The 20715-nt window shown below is 40.5% G+C and overlaps 1 protein-coding gene across 3 annotated transcripts in view; it reads left to right on the plus strand.

Moving 5' to 3' along the window:
* Positions 1–310: 310 nt before the first annotated feature.
* INO80 (INO80 complex ATPase subunit) overlaps positions 311–20715 on the plus strand; it is a 64386-nt gene continuing 43981 nt past the window's right edge. The window contains exons 1-13 of one of the 3 annotated variants that reach the window (XM_033062631.2): positions 311–607; positions 7789–7974; positions 9213–9379; positions 9476–9543; positions 11095–11256; positions 12985–13105; positions 14306–14520; positions 15537–15590; positions 17037–17240; positions 18499–18694; positions 18888–18955; positions 19275–19484; positions 20053–20133. In XM_033062631.2, coding sequence (XP_032918522.1) covers positions 7832–7974; positions 9213–9379; positions 9476–9543; positions 11095–11256; positions 12985–13105; positions 14306–14520; positions 15537–15590; positions 17037–17240; positions 18499–18694; positions 18888–18955; positions 19275–19484; positions 20053–20133 — 1689 coding nt within the window. In that variant the 5' untranslated portion in view covers positions 311–607; positions 7789–7831. Of the gene's footprint in view, positions 608–1236; positions 5796–7788; positions 7975–9212; positions 9380–9475; positions 9544–11094; positions 11257–12984; positions 13106–14305; positions 14521–15536; positions 15591–17036; positions 17241–18498; positions 18695–18887; positions 18956–19274; positions 19485–20052; positions 20134–20715 lie in introns of those variants that run through there. The other 2 variants (XM_033062630.2, XM_033062632.2) reach the window with 2 other exon arrangements.

Raw genomic sequence — 20715 nt, forward strand, 5'->3', positions numbered from 1 at the left:
CCGGGACGCACCCGCCTCCTCGCGCCAGCATCGCGAGACCCCGCCCCGCCTCGCGCGAGACTCGCTGGCTCACCCGGCCGCCTGGCCGAGTCCCTTCGGCAATTTCCGTCACCGCCAGACCCTACCAATCGGCCGAAGGAGCGCATCGATGAGCAAGGGCCCCCCGCGGGGTCCCTGCGGCGCCGAGCCCCGGCAGTGCGGGCGTGGGGTCCGTGCGGCGGCCACGGTGCCGCGGGCGGGGCGGCGGGGCCCAGGCGCGGGGCCGAGGTGGCGGGGCGGCATGCGGGGTTCGATTGATCAGGCCTGGGCATGGCGCCTCTCCTCCCCCCCGCCATGGCTCCCCGTGTCCCTGCTCCTCTCCTCTCAGTGAGCGAAAGTGGCCGCCGCCGCCGTCCCAGCGCCCGCAGCCGCCGCCTCCTCCTCAGCACCAGCGCGGGCGCCATCTTGGCGAGGCAGGAGCCGGGAGCGCCCCGCGGCAGGAGACAGGCAACGCCAGCCCCGGCAACGCGGGGCGAGAGGCCGGGTGGAGCAAGCGGGGGAGCGAGCCCGGGAGACACCCCCAGCCCCCCGCCGCCGCCACCGCGTCGCCGCCGGGCCCGCTACCCAGGTGAGCCATCGCGGCCACTGCGCAAGGGCACGCCGGGCCGGGGCTGTTGGAGGCGGCAGTGGGGGCGCCGGCTGGGCAGGCCGCGGCTTCACCCCCCGCGCCGACCGGCGGCCGCAGCAGCCGGGCCTCTTCTTAAAGAGACAGGCCTCTTCCCCGCCCTGCCCGCCGGATGCGCCTCGCGGTACCGGCGGCCGTGAACCCGCCGTTCGTTCCCCCACAGCCCCCGTCCAGAGCGGCGGCGGGGCCCCGCCAGGCGCGGGGGGAGCTGGGCGGGGGGGGTCGGCGGTGGGGGGCGGGGGCGCCGTCGCGCACCTGCGGGCGCACGTGCGGGCGGTGGCGCGTGCGCGGGGTGCGGGCGCGGGGTGCGGGGGGGGGGGGGGGTGGCGCGCGGCGAGGGCGGCGGCGCGGCCGGACCGGGAGCGCCGCGTCACCGGCGGGAGCGCGCGCCCGCCGCCGCCTGTGGGGGCGCGCCTGCGGGAACGCGCCCGCCTCCCCCCCGGTGCCGTCAGAGCGCGGCCTCCGCCCCGGCAGCCGCGGCGGGGCCGGACCGGGCCGGGCCGCCCCTGTGCGTGAGGCCGCGTGGCGCGGCGCTGCCCTTAGAGCCCGGCGGGGCGGGGGCCGGGGCTGCCCCAGCGCTCCCGGAATAGCCACCGGCACCTGCAGGAAGGGGCCGCCTGCCAGACTCGTGGCGTTGTTGATGGAAAGTGTCTCCCGGGTGCCCACGAAACGTAGTTGCGTGCTGTGTTCGCGCTGGTGAATGCGCACTTCTCTAAAGCTGCGCTGTAAAGTCTGCTCCTGTTTGCAAACAGGTAGCCTAGTGCGGTTTCTCTCTGTGACTCTGTACAATTTCTGTTCATGATTTAGCATTATACATTCTCAACATTGCCAATCTGCTGTGGAAGATTCTCCCCCTCTGCGGTGTTGCTGATAATAATAAATTGCTTCAGGTTTTTTTCGCCTTTGCATGAAGAAAATGGTGCAAGTCAAGTTAGTTTTTTATAGTGAAATGTGTAAAATTCAGATTTTAGTTTCCTCTCTTACAAACAAATCTACTGCATGGTTTTGTACAGCACTTCTGATATGCCCGTATGTATGTGACCAACAAATTTTTTAACTTACACGAGTAATTTTTGTTGTCGCTCCTTTAGTGAGTATGTATAAGAGTGTCGTGACTCTGAGAGGTTGGCAAGATAGTGAGGGAAAAGTACAAGAAACAGAACTGTAGCTTAAACCTTTTTCTAGGGCTGAGGAATGTTGCCTGTAATTTTTCTCTTGTGTATTGTCTCACACGTATATTGTTGAAGTTGCTGAAAATACTGCCTCCAAATTCGTGATGGTTCAAATGAGCAAGTTTTGTTCCATTTGGGTATAACTCAATAAGCTGTAAATTCTGTAATAAGCATTCTCTTCAACAGGCTAGACTACATGCTAGAGATTGGTTTAGATGGCAAGTCCTCTTGGAACTTTTTTTAGACGTAGTTCCCTTTTCGTGGTCTGGGGTGGAGGGAGTAAAAAGCAAACAAAACTGAAAATATCCATGCAGTTGTTATTTTGTGTGCGCAGAATGGTAAAGTGTGACGGTAACTTGGTGCTGCTGTGTTGAGCAGAGTATAAATGCATTGTCAGAGGCCTCCATAAATACTAAATAAATAAATATTAACTGCTCTTTTGGGACAAGTGTTACTCTAATTGAACAATTAAATAATTAGGGTTTTTTTTTCTGCTGGTTTAAATTTGGAGGCAGAGCTCTGACATGCCAAATTTTGTGTTCAGTACATTTGAAGGTATTCTGCTGTTTACTCCATATACGCTTCTGATACACTGCTGTGTAGCTTTTCTTTTAAATAATAAATTAGCCCCTATCTCTAAGTGAGTTTTTTTGGGAATTGGAAAATCTGGAGCCGTTGCCTCACTGACTCCTGTCTGTATTTAAAAGTGATTAAAAGGTGGAACACAGAACACTGAAATGCTGTCTCATTCCTTGGAAAACAATATGAAACCTTACCACAAAAGCAGAACATCAAAGTAAAGCATCCAGTTTACCTAGATTTCATTGCTCAGAAAAGCAATTTAAATGGCTTTTTAAAATTTCAAACTCAAATGGTGTGAACTCAAAGTTCACTTGTATATACATTAATTTTATTTGCTCAACTTGAGGTTAGTGGAGGGCTTCAGGTTCATACGAAATACTGTATTTGCTTTTTGAAAAACCATGGTGTCTTGCATATCCCTGTTATATCTAAGACACTGCCATGAAAAAAAGCCCCATATGGGAATTTATTTGCTTTAAAATGTGGTCTATAACTCTGGGAAATTGTTGTTAGTGTAACTATACATTTACCAAAGCAAGCTAAAATTTGAGCGGGGAAAGGAGAGCATGTAATTCTCTGTCAAGCAAAATAGTTCTTCAAGATTTTTATACCACCACAGTTTCCTCTGTTGGAGATTATATGTATGAAGAAGTCTGACAAAATTATGCCTAGCTGCTATTACAGTGCTAGTCCATGTTTTCCACACAGATCTTGACTGAGTGAATCTTCTGTTTGGATATGTATATATTTGTGTCAGGATTTATTCTGGAGATATTACTACTGGAAAATCTCACAGCGTTAAGTATTCTGCTGTTACAATGAGACCTGTATGTCTCAATTCTAAATTTCTTCAATTTCTTCTTCTTCTGTCAGATTACAAAGCACGAAAAACCTGTGTGTGGGAAAAACCCAGAAAACTGCTAAGATTGCAAGGCAGCTAAGGTGGCATAGAATATTGTATTTTTGTCCAGTTTTTAATCCTGCTATGGATAAAACTTTCAATGCTATAAATAAATGAGGAATACATACTTTGTGTGATTTCAGGTTTTTGTCCACGTGGATGTTTTGTCAGTGTGCTTACAGTGATGGGATGGGCTAGAGAAAAGAAGCTACTTCTGTGGGCTGAAATACTGTAACAAGTGTTAGTGCTCACCTGCCAGCTGGTCATGCTTCATATCCATGCACTTAGTGTGTGGCTGGTAAAACTGAATTGCTTTTACCTCCCTGATTTGCCTTGCTAGGAAGAGGTACTGTGCATCAGCTGCAATCCAGTGCCTTTTACTTTCATGGCAGCTTGTGTTTGTGTATGTGCCCTCAGCAGGAGTGGTTATCATTATTTACTGTGATGGTTGACGTTAGTTGTAAAGAGCAGAAAAACTAATCCTCTGGGCCTTATCTGAAGTACAGAGGTGGCAGCAGCTGAAGGGAAAAGCCACAAGAAACTCATGGATGAAAAAGTACTGCTTGAAACAGCTCTGCAAAGCAAAGCCCATCCAGCTTGCAGCTAGGCACAAGAGCCAGGTTTTGTACTTAGCACTTACGGGGTTCCTGTTGGATACCAGTAAGAAAAACTTGCTGGATGTCCATTCAGAAATACACAGTGGATATTTGTTTAAGTTGGGAGAATCTACTTTTAAAGCTAAGCTGCTTCAGGAGACCATGCTTTTGCTGTTTTGTTGGTGCAGGTCGGTGGGCATAAAATTAAGAAACCTTGTTATAAAACCTAACTGCGCTCAGGAGATGTCCTTGGAGGATTCTCCTCCAGTGCAGGGTGTTTACTTACTGACTGGATGCTGTAAATGGGCAGGTTTGAGAAAACAAGAGTGGGGGAAGAAATCCCACACCTGTATGAACTAAGCAATGTGATTTAAAACAGGATAAGGAAGACTCTTTCAGAACTGAACTTAGATATTTAAAAAATACGATTATTATGAAGGTTATTTGCATGAAATTACTACATTCCTGCTAACACTTTACCTGTACTTTTAGTAATTTAGTGGTCCATATGATACAATTAAATGGCTTAAATGTGAACTTCTGATTAAGAATGCTAGGAGATGCAAAGTGCCAACCTGGCAGTGCAGAAGCTATTTATTTCCAAATACTGTTTTCTAAACTTTTCAAACTCTGGGGGAGAGGAAGGGAGAAAGTGAATAGCTATTGAATTTGATACTGAAACTTAACCTAAAGTTGGTATATATCAGTAAGAAAGTCATGATGGCACAAGGATTACTCTGCAGCTTCTGCTTATTTTGCCCCTGTAACATATGAGTATTTGCCTAAATGTTATCATTAGTAATGAAATCTTTTGAAAATCTGTGTTTTGTCCTTAAACTGAGTAGGCAAAAGGATAGATTTGTTTCAAAAATGTCAAAGAAAGGTGGAATGAATGTCATCACCATGTAGATCACTGAAGCAGTATGGTCGTGATGTCTTAAACAGTTATGTACAGTAGTGTACAGTACATACAGTAGAAAGGCTGTGTGCCTTTCATTTGTTTGTTCCTATCTTCTCTCACTTCAGTATTCAATCAGTTTTTGCTATTGGAAATCTTCGTTTGTTAAAATCTAGAGTGGAAGTGAAAGAATGGAGAATAAAGAATTATCTATCACTTAGCCTTCTGTATTATTACTTTGATCATCAGAGAAGCACTCTGTGACTGTCAGCATATAAATAAAGTCTGAATTAATTGTCTGAGTTATTAACTATTCAGAATGCTTGTGTAACATCTTCCAAATTTCTTTTGGGCATTGTAAATATGTTTTAAGGATATTGTTAAGTTCTTCCGGGCTTATTTGTGTATTTGGTAGGCAGGATACAGATTAGGAACTGTTTTGAGGACAAGAGGTCCTCAGGTAAAGAGGTATAGAGGAGCAACAAGAGGTATAGGAGCCTTGTGGAGCAACTAAAATAGGAAGACAAGCAAAAGCATGTCTTTTTATGTGGGTGAAATGTAGAGTAGTTATACTATGTCACGTCAAGGAGGACTTTATTAAATGTGGAAATACAAGGTTAAGTTTTGGGAATGTGGTTTTTTGCAAAGAGGAATAATACATGCCCTTGTTGATGGATGCGTTTTGAAATGGAATGAGAAAAGGAATTACCATACTTTTTTTGCTATGATAGGGAGACATTTCTGGTCCTGTAATATATGTAATTTTTATTAGTGCTCATAAGGAGAGGAAAACCTCTTTTCACCTTCAAGGTGTTCTTGTCTACCACCTCATGGATGATCTCTTCCATTAGAGGCACAAGTTTCATGTTTCCTCTCATTTTTAAACCCTTTTACCTAATTTCTTCACAGAAAGGGTTGCCAAGCATTGGAACAGGCTGCCCAGGCAAGAAGTTGAGTCACTGTCCCTGGAGGTATTTAAAAGGTGTGTGGATGTGGTACTTGGGGACATGGTTTAGTGGTGGACTTGACAGTGTTGGATTAGCAGCTGGACATGATGATCCTAGAGGTCTTTCCCATCCTAAATGATTTTGTGGTTCATAGCCCTCTCTCTGAAGACAGTTTTGATTGTTTGGTTTGGTTTGGTTTCAAATGCCTGTTAAGCACTATGACATAGGTAGATGAAAGTTCCTTGGAAAATGTGCATTTTACTACCGTTATCATAGGGCAAGCTTTCAGGTGATGCTAAGCTCTGCTGGAAATGAGTATTTGGTGACAGAGGGTGGTCATTCAATTGCTGTCAAGTATGCAAAGACCTAATATGTAGAAAGCTTCCATGTAAAAATAATTTTTATTATGGAGTTGTTACCTTGTGTAACAAATCCTAGTGTGTTACTGGTTATTCTCTGTGGATAAGGATGTTAACTGAAGACCCAGTATTAAATTAGAAATAATACTATTTCCTCTTGTTCAAGCACAGCCATTAGTCTTAAGATGAGAATCACTTATCACAGTTTATTGTAACTTTGAAGTTCTGATTCTGTTCTGTAATTTTGGAGGATAAAAGATTTAGAGAAGGTTAGATGCTGGGTTTTGGATCTGTTTATGTGAAGAGAGAGCAACTTGAAGATTGGATACTCTATCTGTATGTTCACTTACATAAGCATAAAACAATTTAGTCGTTGATTTAATAATTAAACAAATATAAAATGTCTTTCAGTAAATTAATGTGAGGTTTGCTTCGGGTAGAAGTGCTAGAAACCAGAAGAATCCTTCAGAAGAAGAATTAAGTCTGACTGGTTTTGAGTATCCTGTTCCAGTGAGAGGTGTCACTGCCTATGGTGGGGGTTGGAACTAGATATTCTTTAACCTAAACCATTCTATGTTATTTTTGTCTCCACCAGAAGTAAAAGGTTAAGATATTTATTGAATTGTTTGTTTGTAAGTATTTAAGATCTTGACAGCACTTTCATTTACACAGTAACAACTCTGGCTTTGTTCTCACTACTATTGTAACAATGATGGCATCTTTTGTAGTCAAAGAAAAGTAAAATTTGAGTTGACAGAGCTGCTATTGTAACAGTTGTTATGATATCCTTTGTAGTTGAAGGAAAACTACAGTTGACAGAAATAAAGTGTTTTGATATCTTTGCATCTAGAGTGTGTAGTATGCAAATATTGCAGGGGGGTGCATTTAGCTTTATTAAGAATCTTAAATGCAGAGAAAAAAAATCAGGTGGACTATTTTTACTAGTTGAAAAACATAATGCTAGACTACGTTCTAAATTTGTAAATATTAAAAATATGTTGCAAATTGGTTTTTATGTGTTATTTTTCTTTAATAAAATAACAATTGCACTTTAGAATGAAAGGGTTTTTGTTTGAGTATTTGTAGCTTGTTTGCCAACAGGTAACAGCTATATTTTCAATGCTGAAAGAGTAGCATTGCTTTTAAGGTAATGGAGAAATATTGCAAGTATTCAGTAGACTCCAACTGTGAACTGAATAGTAAAAACAAGAGGGGAATAATGTTTTTAGTAGTTGTTCCTTTCTGGAGTCAGTTATTTTGTGTGTGTGTGTGTGTGTATATATATATATATATACACATATATATATACGTACACCTTCTGTTCAGGGTTAAACACATTATCTTCAATAATGATGGAAGCTTACTTTGCATGCTTGAGGACTGTCTTCATAATACTTTGAATTTCTGTCACCACTTGGATTATCATACTAGGTTAAAACAGTGCTTGTTCCTATCAAACAGCAACCACAAAATCGTAAACCAGGAAACTAAGAATCCAGTTTTTGTCTGTGGTAGTAATGTGGTGGAAAGTTGAATGGCAATTTCTGTTTACTATACCTCTTAACTGCAACCTAGGCTTTTGCCCAGAATTGCCTTGGTAGATCTGTCTGCTCGCCAGGTTTCCTCCTTTTAGAGTTGTGGTGCTGATGGCCCTTGTTTCCTGTTACAGCTGCGTGTTCAGAGGCACCTGTGCATGAGGAGAAGTTTGTTCTATGGCCTCGGAGCTGGGTGCCAGGGAGGATGGCAGCTGCTCAGAGCTGGCAAAACCCCTCTATCTGCAATACCTGGAAAAAGCTCTGCAACTGGATCAGTTCTTACGACAGACATCTGCCATCTTTAACAGGAGTATATCCAGGTACAAAAGCTTTTCCACTTTCCCTTGGGAGTGCCAAAGAAAGACAGGCATTTTTATTATATTGTTCCCAGCCAGCACCATATTAAGAATTTATCAGTGACCTGTTAATTAGAAACTCTTCTGCTTCAAAGGAGATGAGGTCACTTGGATTGTTCAGCCTAGAGAAACGGAAATCCAAAAAATACTATTAAATTTAATAATAAATCTAGCATTAGCTTTGAGTTCTGAAACAAAGCCTTTTTGATTTCTTCTGTCTGGTAACAGGACCTGAGGGGATGGCAGGAAGTTTTGTTAGGGGAGATTTAGGTGGGATATTAGGGAAAGGTTCTCTATTTGCAGAATGGTTGGGCTCTGGAACAGGCTCCTCAGAGAAGCAGTCACAGCACCAGCCTGACAGAGTTCAAGAAACTTTTGAACAACACTCTCAGGCACATGGTGTGATTCTTGGGGACTCTCCTGTGCAGGGCCAGAAGTTGGGCTTAAGGATTTTTGTGACTCCCTTCCAACTTGGGATATTCTATGATTGGATGAAAGATTTTAGGCTGTGCTTCTCTCAGTTCATGGCGATAATACAGTGTGTTACCAGCTCATGTATGAATTAGTACAATGTTTTAAAACTCTTTTTTGTAGCTAAGTGGACAAGACTTTCTTTGGTGAGGAAGCCCTAAATAGATTTTCGGGGATACTTACAGCCTGTAGTCATAAAGAAAATGGAAAAACTATTGTGAGATGCAGAATTTGTGTAAGTTGTAGCAATGAGGCATCATCAGTGTGTGTTTCTGTCCCAGAAAAATTAACATTTTAATTTCATCAGTGTTTTGGAATTGGAGAGTTACAGAGCTGATAACTGAATGGGCGACACATAACAGATACATTTACAAGCATGTAGTAAGACTCACAACAAGGTTAGAAAAAGTGTATATATGTATCTCACGTCCCAGTGAGTGTGACAGTATTGTGCTTCAGTTTGACTTGTAGTTCATGTTTCCAAAACTAGATAGCTAGTTAAAGACTGGAGGTGACGTTGATAGCATATCCAGGCTGATCTCATGGTTAAGTATTGCTAAGGGGTTAATGGGAAATTATAACTGCAGTATTTCTAATGTGTAAAATGACATTTGAAGCTGTCTCAATTCTCAAACCTTTAGACAAATGCCCATAGGTAAGAAAGCTGGCTGGGCATCTTCTCTTTTCAATATTTTCCTGTCATTATCACTGTATTGTGGATCTTTTTGCAGTGATGAAAGTGAAGATGGATTGGATGACAATCCTTTGCTGCCTCAGCCTGGGGATTCCCTGATGCAAGTTAAGGAAGAGCCTCCAGACTCCTTGCTTGGAGAGTCTTCTGGAGCAGGGAATTCTGGGATGCTGAACACACATTCCCTGAATGGAGTACTCGAGCCAGGTAGGCATGTACTAGGTTGAATCTCTGCTTTCTTTGGGTTAGTCTGGAAAAGCATTATTTCTTAAGAACTTTTTTTTTAATTTTTTCTCTAAACAGAACCAAAGTCTGAAAAAGGGAGCTTGTATAATTTTTCCAAACTGAAGAAAAGCAGAAAGTGGCTGAAGGTAAGAATATTGTAAAGAAATGCAGCTATCTGCATCTAAATGCAGTGGAATCTGTGAGTAGAGTTACTCTCAGCCATTCTCAGTCACTTGCAGAAAGCTTGGGTAGGAATGTTCATTAGCTGGAGGGCAGAGAGGCTCTACAGGGGGACCTGGACAGGCTGGATCAAGGGCCCAGGCCAGTTGCATGAGCTTCAACAAGGCCAAGTGTCAGGTGCTGCACTTGAGTCACAACCACCCCATGCAGCACTACAGGCTGGGGGAAGCAGGGCTGGGAACCTGCCCAGCAGAAAAGGACCTGGAGGTGCTGGCTGACAGCAGCTGAACATGATCCAGTGTGTGTCCAGGTGGCCAAGAGGGCCGGTGGCATCCTGATCTGTATCAGCAGTAGTGTGGCCAGCAGGACCAGGACAGTGATTGTCTCCCTGTACTTGTTGTCCTTGAGCCCTGTGTCCAGTTTGGGCCTTTCACTGTGAGAAAGACATTGAGGTGCTGGGGCATGTCCAGAGAAGGGCAATGGAGCTGGGGAAGGCTCTGGAGCACAAGTCTTAGGAGCAGCTGAGGGAGCTGGGGATATTAAGCCTGGAGAAAAGGAGGTTTGGGGGGGACTATATTGCTCTCTACAACTCCCTGAAGGGAGATTGTAGTGTGGTGAGGATGAGTCTTTTCTCCCAAGTAACAAGCAATAGGGCAGGAGAAATTGCCTGAAGTTGTGCCAGGGGAGGTTTGGATTATATATTAGTAAACTTTTCTTCACTGGGAAGGATGATCAGGTATTACAACAGGCTGCCCATGGAAGTGTTGGAATCACCATCCCTGGAGGTGTCCAAAAGGCATGGGGATGTGGCACATGGGAATGCAGTTCAGTGATGGACTTGGCAATTAGTTAACATTCAGAATCTGAATTTTAGTACATTCTCCAAATTAAACTGATATACTATAAAATGTCTTAAACTGAGATTTGAGACTCAACTGAAAAGTAGTTTTTAGGTTGAACTCGGTACAACGTCTCAGTGGGGATGGCAGAAGAGAGCAGAATGGTACCTTTATGCTGCCTTTGCATTTTCACTGTATTGTAGCCATCTCAAGTTAGCAAAATCAAGTTGCCAAGTTGAACAAGCGCCAAACATGCAGAAACTGATGCAGGTAGAAGTGGTGGAATAGTGAGACAAACTACAAATAGGGTAGGGAAGCACCTGCCAACCACACATCGCAAAATACCCCTGCTGCAATCCTGGCTTTTGTCACTGCTGCTTTTCTGAGACCACAAACAGATAAAGTGGACTAAAATTATTTAACTATCACAAACTAACAGAAAACTACTTTCCTCCAAATCAGAATATGTATATTGAATTCACTGCTACACAGGAATGCTTCTCGGAAAACTGATTTTCTATGAGGCATTTTAGATGGACACTTTGTAAGTGCTAAGTATCATTGTTGGACCAGACCCACACTGCTTTATTAGGCAAAGGCTCAAGAGTACTTTGCATGAATAAACAATTGAACACAGGGACTTGGGATTGTTAAATTAGTTCCATTTATTCTTGTTAGAGTATCCTTCTGAGCGATGATTCCAGTGACACAGATTCACCAAGTGATGAGGATGGAGAAGAGGAAGAAGAATTTTCTCTTTCAAGGGAGGAACTTCACGACATGCTGCGATTACACAAGTATAAGAAATTGCATCAAAGTAAATATAGCAAAGACAAAGAGGTAAAAACTTAGAATTTTTACATTTCCTTGATCTTTATTCTTTCCTTTAATAGCATTATTTTAACTGCTCTTATGTTTTTATAAAAATTCGTAATTTTGTGGACTGAAAAATACATTGGTAGACAGTAACTAACATCACTTTTAGACAAGGCTTATTTAATCAATAACCTGCATAGAGTGAAAGATGCTGTGAATGTCAGTAATGTAAGCAACTTGTACTGGCACATGTTATCTATAGCTTGCACAGTGCTCTGTCCCAGTCACTAGAGCAAATAATGGGTGTTAGAATGCAGGATTTGGATGATATATATGCAATGTATATAAAGATGGAGATGTTGTGAGTTAAATTCTAATACAGGTCGTAGCTGCTATTCAAGTGTATTTATATCATCACTGAAGTGATGAGTAGTAAGGTGATGTTTACAATCTTGAAAGGGAGTGCCTAGTTCAGTACCTTGTCTTTTTGTGTCATGATTTGAAGCTTTACCTGATTATTTTTCTTTCTTTTTACCTTTTTTTTTGTGTTTCTTTTGGGTTTTCTTTTGATATTCTCTTTACTTTCCCTTAGAAGAAAATAGTCTGCTACATTTTTGTGTTTTGCTTAAAGTTTAGCCAAATTCTATGGCTTAACAAATTCCGTGGCTTCTTTGATTCTAATAATATATTTTTTCAAATTATAAGGTCTTTTGCAGAAATGTTCACTGCTGATTTGAATTGCAGCAGAAAGTCTTACAAGGAGTTATCCTATTCTGTTATCTGAGAATGTGTCTGAAGTTAAAATTTATATTCTTTTTTAATTTCTCCAGAAAAGTGAAGAAATATTTTCCCACACAGGTTTTTGCTTCTCTCTACTTCTTTCCTTTGCTTACTTGGAAAGCTCTGAACCAATATTTTGTTAACTTCCTGAAATACTGCATAGCTATACAAATATTCATACACCACATTTTTACACAGGTCATAATTTTGTTAGATTTTACACAAATACTTATTTCCAGACTAGTAAGAAATAATACCCAGTGAAAGTAACCAGTGAGTGTATTGTCAGATCAGCTGTACTCAGTTATGGGGGGAGGGGAACATATATCAGAAAAGTTTGTTTATACTCATGGTCTCACTTTTCAAACATTTTCTATTAACTTAAAAGTATGCTTAGGTTTTAAATAGTTAATTTCTGAGTGGTATTGCCTTTAATTTGCCTGTTTATGTTTGACCTGTGTGGAGTTCTTCAGTACTTCATTTGAATAATGCTGGGAATATACTGGCATTTTTCATCATTTAGGGGAAAAAATGCCGAGGCAGCTATATTTTTGCTTGACAATCTGAGCATCCTTGTGGAAATCTTTTAAATGCCTTTTCTTTAAGCCCATCCTTTTACATCCTTTGGAATGATAAAGTAGAACATGTATGTAATTTGGGAATGCAAGCAGAACAATAATTGAACCACTTCATGTAATGTGATGTTTTGCTGGGCAACACCTGTATGGAAAAGGTAGAGCAATATGTTTTGAAAGTGCAACCTTCATTGCCTGCTCTTCCCTCTTAACCAGGTGGGCTCGGTTCCCAGTGCAAAACTTGGAAGCCACCCCTGGGAGCAGTGGTTTCACTTTAGACACTCTGATAGTTGATAACAAATGCTGAATGAAGTGCATGCTTCCTGATGTCTTCTTTATGTTCAGGATCTGAGCTTGTTTTGGGTGTCTCTGTCACCTGCTCACTTTCACCCTTCAGTTGCAGCAGTACCAGTACTACAGCGCGGGGCTGCTCTCTACCTACGACCCCTACTACGAGCAGCAGCGCCACCTGCTAGGGCCCAAGAAAAAGAAGTTTAAAGAAGAGAAGAAAATAAAAGGTAAAGTCACTAACCTTATTCTTTTAAATGGCTACTGTGGTTTAACTTCTTTCCTATGGTGTTTCCTTTTTTTAAGCATAAATGTTCAAAACTTGTGGGTTTTGCAGGGAAATGCCAACTTCTGACAAAGAAAAATGTCTTCAGAAAACATTGTGCTTTATTACCTGGCTTCTAGAAAGCTAGGGAGGAAAAAAGGAGAGTTCACAGCTTAGTATTTTCCTTGTGGACCTTATTCAGTGGTTTGGAATCCATAAACATTCTTTCATATCATGGTCATTTACTCAAGAGTATTTTGAAAACATGATAGGTCCTTGAAAAGTGTAAGAATTTACCCACTACTTGCTGCAGTTATTCCTGAATATGTAGTCTAAGTGATCAGGAAGTTACAGAGAATGAGAGTGTTTTCTGGAAAATAGAGGGAACTCAGAGTTGATGTTTGATGTCAGTTAGAATAGAATTATATCTCTGATATAACAGCTGGAGTTTCTGAAATGCACATTTTCCAGGAAGTACAGTTTCCTTTCTTGTTTGGGCTGGCAGTAGTTGTAAATCTGTAAAGAAGCAGAGAAGGCTATGAACTGTCAGTGTAAAATGAACTCTCTTAGTGTAAGTACTTAAGTTTGAGTTGTGTTTTAAAGGGGTTATTTCAGACTCTCTTCCTTTCTTTTTGCAAGTTCCTTTAATTGTGGTGGTTTTTTCTCCACTAATCTTGCAGCATCCATAATTTTGCATACTCACAGTGAACATTTTGAATATCTGATAATGGTATGTTTCCTCTGAAAGCTGGTATGACATGACAACATGCCAATCTCTTTTAATGCAATCTTCTCATTGCAGAGAAATTTGCTTTGAGACTTATTGTACAAAATGATAATGTTGTCACCTTTGAATATCTTACCGTTATGTATAAGCAAGAAACATTGCACCAAGTCCTAGACATTTTACCTCTCAAGGCATATTTCCCTCAGTGGAAGCAATTGCATTTCACCCCTCTATTAAACAGGAAAATCTTTCCATTATAAAGCAATGAGGAACTGTCTAATAGTATAAATTAATTGTACCAGAATTGGAAAACATAGTTTTGGCTTTTTTGTTGCTTCCACATATATATTGACTAGGAGAATTTACTCAGGAAAGGTGCCTGTTTACATGCACCCCAAAAATAGAAGTGGTTTTTTTATGATTGTTATTGCCATGCAGGCAAGTTGAAAAAAGTAAAGAAAAAGAGAAGACGGGATGAAGAACTCTCTTCAGAGGAGTCACCACGACGCCACCATCACCAGACCAAAGTTTTTGCCAAGTTTTCCCACGATACACCACCACCTGGGTCCAAGAAAAAGCATTTGTCTATTGAGCAGCTTAATGCACGTCGGCGGAAAGTGTGGCTGAGCATTGTTAAGAAGGAGTTGCCGAAGGTGAGCTTGGCTAGTGGCAGTAGATCAGTGATGATACAAGAAAGTGAAATAGAAAATTAACTTAGTGGGGACTTGACACTTGAAAAACAGTAAATAAAGTAAGACCTGATTTTTCTGGTGGTCATTAATGACCTAACTAGAATTCTGTAATCCATAAGCAACGCGTAGTTGAAATATCACTGGTGGTACCTAAATGGATCATGTAGTGCTTTGCCATGGCTATTCAACCCTCAGCAAGGAAAAGTGCAGTAAGCTCAGCTCACACTGATCTATAAGATGGCAGTGTAGAACAAACCAGTGTCTAGGTTTGCAGTAAAGTTCAGGAAAAGGGTGTTTCAGTCACAGCACCTTGTTTTTCAAACCTTACCTCAGAAACAGACTAGGGAAAAGTGTTCATGTCGTTTACCGGACAAGCTTCATGCACATTTGAAACAGAGGGCTGGGTTCACTGTTGATAGTTTTCTGAGGTGGTCAGAGTGGACTTTAGAACCTGCTTTTTGAAGTTCACAGTTAACAGACTTTGAATTCTAGGAAATTACAACGAGTTATGACTGTATCATCCTTTATGAACTTAAAAGCCAAACACAGGATATGTGCAGTGAGAGAGACCATATTTTTTCAAGATTAATTTTGATCGTGCGGAGAACATGGGATCAACGTAAACTCTAAACATCTTTGGGAAACAGTGGAAAATACTGTTGGCCTCAGTGATAAAAATGGAATAGGAGAATCCTGCTTTGCAACAGAAGTAATTAAAGAAACAGTTGTGAAAAAGGAGGTGTTTTGCATGCTTCCTTCAGGATTTGGAATATATTTATGTATGCCTTTAGTAATTTAGGGAGGAAAAGCTGTTTCAGTCAAAATGAAGAATACTTGCAGTACCTATTCTCAATTATACAGTAGTGTCCGTGACTGAAGTTGGCACATGAACTTGCTGAAGACTAGATAGTGATTTTTTTCAAAGTACTGTGAAGCCGTTACCTTATACCTAATTTACAGGTTGTGTTCTTTTACAGGCATACAAACAGAAAGCTTCTGCCCGTAACCTCTTCCTAACCAACAGCAAAAAGGTAGGTGGTGTTTAATTTCTTACTGTTCCTTGTACTGGATATAATAAGCAAACTCTTTTAAGTTTCTTTCGTTTCTTGCAATTCTGACAATACTAGCAGGGCAGTATAGGAGAAAGCGCTGTATACAAGTAATTGTGATTTATTAGAAGGCTTTTCATTTTTTAGTTGTGTCATTTTGTCTTGTTTCATAAGCAATAGATGAAACAACTAACATGAGTTCCTTTCATGACATCTTTCTGACTTTTGAAAGATTTAGTTTGTACATTTAAGTTTACTGATCTTTGATACTTTACATTAGTGGCTTTGGTACACTTTGACTTTTGAGTTGCCCATCTATCCACTACTTAAAACTTGCTGGTTTTAAGCATGCTGGTTAAAATCCAGGGAGTTTTTGGAATATTAAGTGCTTTAATTTAGATAAATATGTAGAGGACCTGAGATTAAAAATAGAGCAATTTTCAGCTTAAGTGATTACAAAAGCAATCCATCTTCTCATCAGTCTTCTCTGAGAATCAGCATTGTTTCTACCTAGAGGACTTTACTTACAAACACTGGTTACAGCTTTCTGAGACTTTTCAAGGGTTATGCTCAAGTGTCTGGTTCATTTTTATGGCTAATGGTGAAAAGATAATCAAGTAGATGACTGAAAATTGTTAGAGACAAGGTGATGTGGGAAATTTGCTATTCTGTATATACATTATCGAGAAAGGGAGCATTTTCCATGTAAGGGATGCAGAAAATGGGGCTTGCTTGTGTATGTTTAAAAAACTTGGCTGTAGGATTTACAGGTTTTAAAGTTCCACTTTTTTATGCCGTATTTTGTTTTATCGTTTGAAATCTGTTGTTGATGTGCAAATTATAGTGAAAGGAAAAAAACCTGTCACAAAAAAACCCAGCAATTTTGATTGCTATGACAGTGACATCGATTTATTTATACTAGAACAAAAAATTACATTGTCTTATGCTTCTTCCTGAAATAGTAGCGAAACTGTAAAATGCTTCCTCATTTTTCTGTATATTCATGTGAAAAGGATTGTTTTCTACCAATACTGCTATTGCAGTATTCTTAAGTATATTCATATTGAAAAGGGAGAAAATAACCCCAGAGAAGTGCCAAGAAATAGGTGAGTCAGAGCTGTAGGCAAACCTTGAATTTTGTTCTTCTGACGTAGGTCTTTTAAGGACCTACCCGTCAGATCAGTCTTCTAAGTATTATGCTATGTTGAAACTGTCTTCAGATTTTGTCTTCTCCACTATCTCAGAATTTTTGTATAAGAGTGCATTCTCTCATGTCACTTCAGAAACATTGCTGCTGAGTAAAGTATCACCATTTTGTCTCTTTTGAAATATAAGACTTGGTTATAATTAAATCTGATATTGTTTATTGCTGACTTTCTTTACAATCTGCCCATTTTACCACTGTTCCCAAATCTTATCTCCCTCTAGCTTGCCCACCAGTGCATGAGGGAGGTACGTAGAGCTGCTATCCAAGCACAGAAAAACTGTAAGGAAACTCTTCCACGAGCGCGTCGTCTCACCAAGGAGATGCTTCTCTATTGGAAAAAGTATGAAAAGGTGGAAAAAGAGCATCGGAAACGAGCTGAGAAGGAGGCTCTGGAGCAACGCAAACTGGATGAGGAGATGAGAGAGGTATAGCAAAATCAAAGATTGCTGATGTTTAATCTGCTGACGAGACACAGAAGTGACTGGATAATTTCTAAATCCAAGCCATGAAATTGTTATTTGTTCTGTTTCAGTGCTATTCCACATATTTTTTCTGATACCTTGTTTTTGTTTATATAATTATTCTAATGTTAGCAAGAGGTGATTAAAAAAAGCCCTTCAACCTGCCTGAATCCTTTATAATTGAGTGAAATTGAGGAAGAAATTAGAGAAGCAGTGCATGTCTCACAGACATACACAGCTCAGTGTTGGTAAGGGCCATGTTTTGTGATGGTTTGTACATCTTTCTGGGTCCAGAAGGGAAGGCAGTTTTGTTGACATTGAATTTTTTTCCTGTCCTTTTCTTTTTCCTTTCTGTAAGCTGATACTGTAGCTGATGTATGGGGCACAGAATTTTTCTGTGCTTGCTTTTCTGTTCACCAACTAGCAACTTCCTGAACTCCATTACAGAGTAAAAGGGATTGAATTTAAGAAAGTTTCCTTGTAAAATCTCTGTAGTGAATCTGTGGTTGTTGCTTTAGATGTGTATGCCTTAAATGAGGAAAGGTTGAATCTTTAGAATGCCTTATATTTAGTTTTATGCTTAAATTATACTTGTATTGTTTGTGTTCCTGTTTTTCTTGCAAATTCATAAGGATTTTGTGAAGTTTTCTGCTGACTCAGGTTAATAAGCATTTTTTGCCAGAGCCTAAGGGTGAGCAGAGCTTCTGCAAGGTCTTGCTGAATGCTGAGTAATGATAATACCTCAGCTGTATGACCTATTGGTGTATTTCTTGTGTACTACCATAATTCCCTCTACCACTAATAAGTAACAGAATGTGGGAGTGAGGTTGCCACGAAAGCATTTCTTAACTGCTGATTTCCTTTACTATAGACCACTAAAGTCATGCTATTTTTTGTTAATATTTTAATTTTTCAGTGCAAACAAAACTTTTAAACTTTCTTTTATTATATTATTGTGTTTTTTGTCATAATTACTGAATTTAAAAAATTTCTAATTTATAACAATTTTATATTTTAATATAGGTATTTATGGAGTTGGTCAGTGTTCTTATGTGCAACTAATAATGTAGCACTTAGCAAAGTGATGTGCTTAACGTAATCTAGATAGATTAGTTGATGATACATTATTAGATAATTTTTTTTGTTTAATTCTATTTTTAACATTAAACTCTTTTCCTGTCTCTTTTTCCCCTTCTTTTGTTTTTCCCTTTTCTTCTCTTAGGCTAAGAGACAGCAGCGAAAACTTAACTTCCTGATCACACAAACTGAATTATACGCCCATTTTATGAGTCGTAAACGAGACATTGGTCATGATGGGATACAGGAGGAAATCCTGCGCAAACTGGAAGACAGCTCTACCCAAAGGCAGATTGATATTGGTGGAGGAGTAGTGGTCAACATCACCCAAGAAGATTATGGTAAGTGATTCATCTACAGTCCTTTCCTTGCACTCTTCTGAAATTTACTGTACTCTGTGGGTAATTGTGCAAACTTAACAATTTCAAGCACAACATCTTTCTCTGCAAGAGGGAGTGCTGCAATTATTGGAATTTATCTGTGAGTTTGGGTGGTTACTGCTGCAGAGCTCTAATATGGATATGGTATTTTCAGATAGCAACTATTACAAGGCCCAAGCTCTGAAGAATGCTGAGGATGCTTACCAGATTCATCAAGCCCGGGTATGTGTTTTTTGGATCCATGAAGTAAGAGAGCAGGCAAAATAATTGGCAGAGGCCACAGTACCAGGATCTTTCATAGAGGTTGAGTCAAATAGGTTAATCCGGGGGCCAGATTTTAATTTAATTCCCTTGACACATTTTGTGCTAAATAAGTAGAAAACCAAAGTATAAAGATTTGGGTTATAGGAACAGGCTCATTTTCTCTTCATTTCTGGCGAGTATCATGTTTTAATGTGAATTGTAAAGCCTTTTACAATACAGTTTCTTGATAAGTGGATGTATTCACCGTCTTCTGCACTACCTTGCTCTTCCTGTTCAGACCAGGTCATTTGATGAAGATGCGAAGGAGAGCCGGGCAGCTGCTTTACGGGCTGCTAACAAGTCTGGTACTGGGTTTGGAGAGAGCTACAGCTTAGCAAATCCATCTATCCGAGCAGGAGAAGATATTCCACAGCCTACCATTTTCAATGGAAAACTGAAAGCTTATCAACTGAAAGGCATGAACTGGCTGGCTAACCTATATGAGCAGGTATATTAGTACATCTTGCAAATTTTTATAACTTCTGAGATTATATGAGTCATTAAAGTTGGCCAAAAGAATGTACTGTTTTTTAAAAAGACTGTGTATAGTTGATCTTTAATGTATTTGGAAGAAAGAAAAATATTAGGTAGGCCATGCACCAGTGTTCTTGATTATTGAGGACAAAACAGTTTGAATGGGACATTGACTTCAGTGTTCCTGATGGGGTTTATACAGCTGTATCACTTAGATCATACATGGAGGAGACTTCAACTTGGAGTTGCATACTGTTTCAGGCTTGGGTCAGCTGATAAACTGCAGGTAGTCTTGTCCTTGTGAGTGTACCCAGGTCACAATAGGATCATGAGGTGCAGAGATGTTTAGGAGAAAAATTAGACTGAGAGATCAATCAAATACAGTTGAGATCAGTTACCTCTCAGGAGCAGATGTAAGAGATGATAAAGTGTCAGAGTTGTTAGTGTGGCTGTTCTCACTCAACTCAGTAGCAACTCTTCTGCTTGGGATTTTTTTGCTAAAAGTAGTAAAACAAAGGTGTTCATGCATGGATCTTTTGCAGGGCATCAATGGAATCCTGGCAGATGAAATGGGTCTGGGTAAAACAGTACAAAGTATTGCTCTCCTTGCACATCTGGCTGAGGTAGGTGGATTGTAGCTTGTTCCTGATACGCATCCTAGAAGATGCATACATGTTGGAAATGAATTTTGGATTATAAAGCTTAAATGTCTTAAAAGGTATTTTATACATTGTTTTCAAGTAGAGCTATTGAAATAGTTATAAATATGTATATATGTCAGTTTTTATTTATATAGAGTCTTCATTTATTCACAGATAGTATCTTCTCACACTGAATGTAAAAGCCTCAGGAGAGAACAAGTTGTACCCTTGATGGTTCACTGAGTTTTACAGATCAAAGTGCTCAAATTCTGAGCTTGAGGCAATTAGCATTAATTTACATATTCCAGTGGGGTTTTTTAGGAAGCATAGTGATTCTTCTGTGCCAGGGCAGGCAAACAAACATAGTAAACAACAGGAGCTTATTTCTTAATGCAGAAATAGATACATTTATTTAAAAAATAAAGGTCTTGATTGCAATCCAGTCACTTGCCCTAAATAGAAGGTATCAGTGAAGTGACACTAGAAGCAAAATTAGCTGCACTAGTGACAATTGTGTGCACTTCTTTATGTTACTGGCACTGTTGGCCAAAATACTGTAAAGGT

The sequence above is a fragment of the Catharus ustulatus genome, chromosome 6, assembly GCF_009819885.2.
Source record: "Catharus ustulatus isolate bCatUst1 chromosome 6, bCatUst1.pri.v2, whole genome shotgun sequence".
Lineage (NCBI taxonomy): Eukaryota > Metazoa > Chordata > Aves > Passeriformes > Turdidae > Catharus > Catharus ustulatus.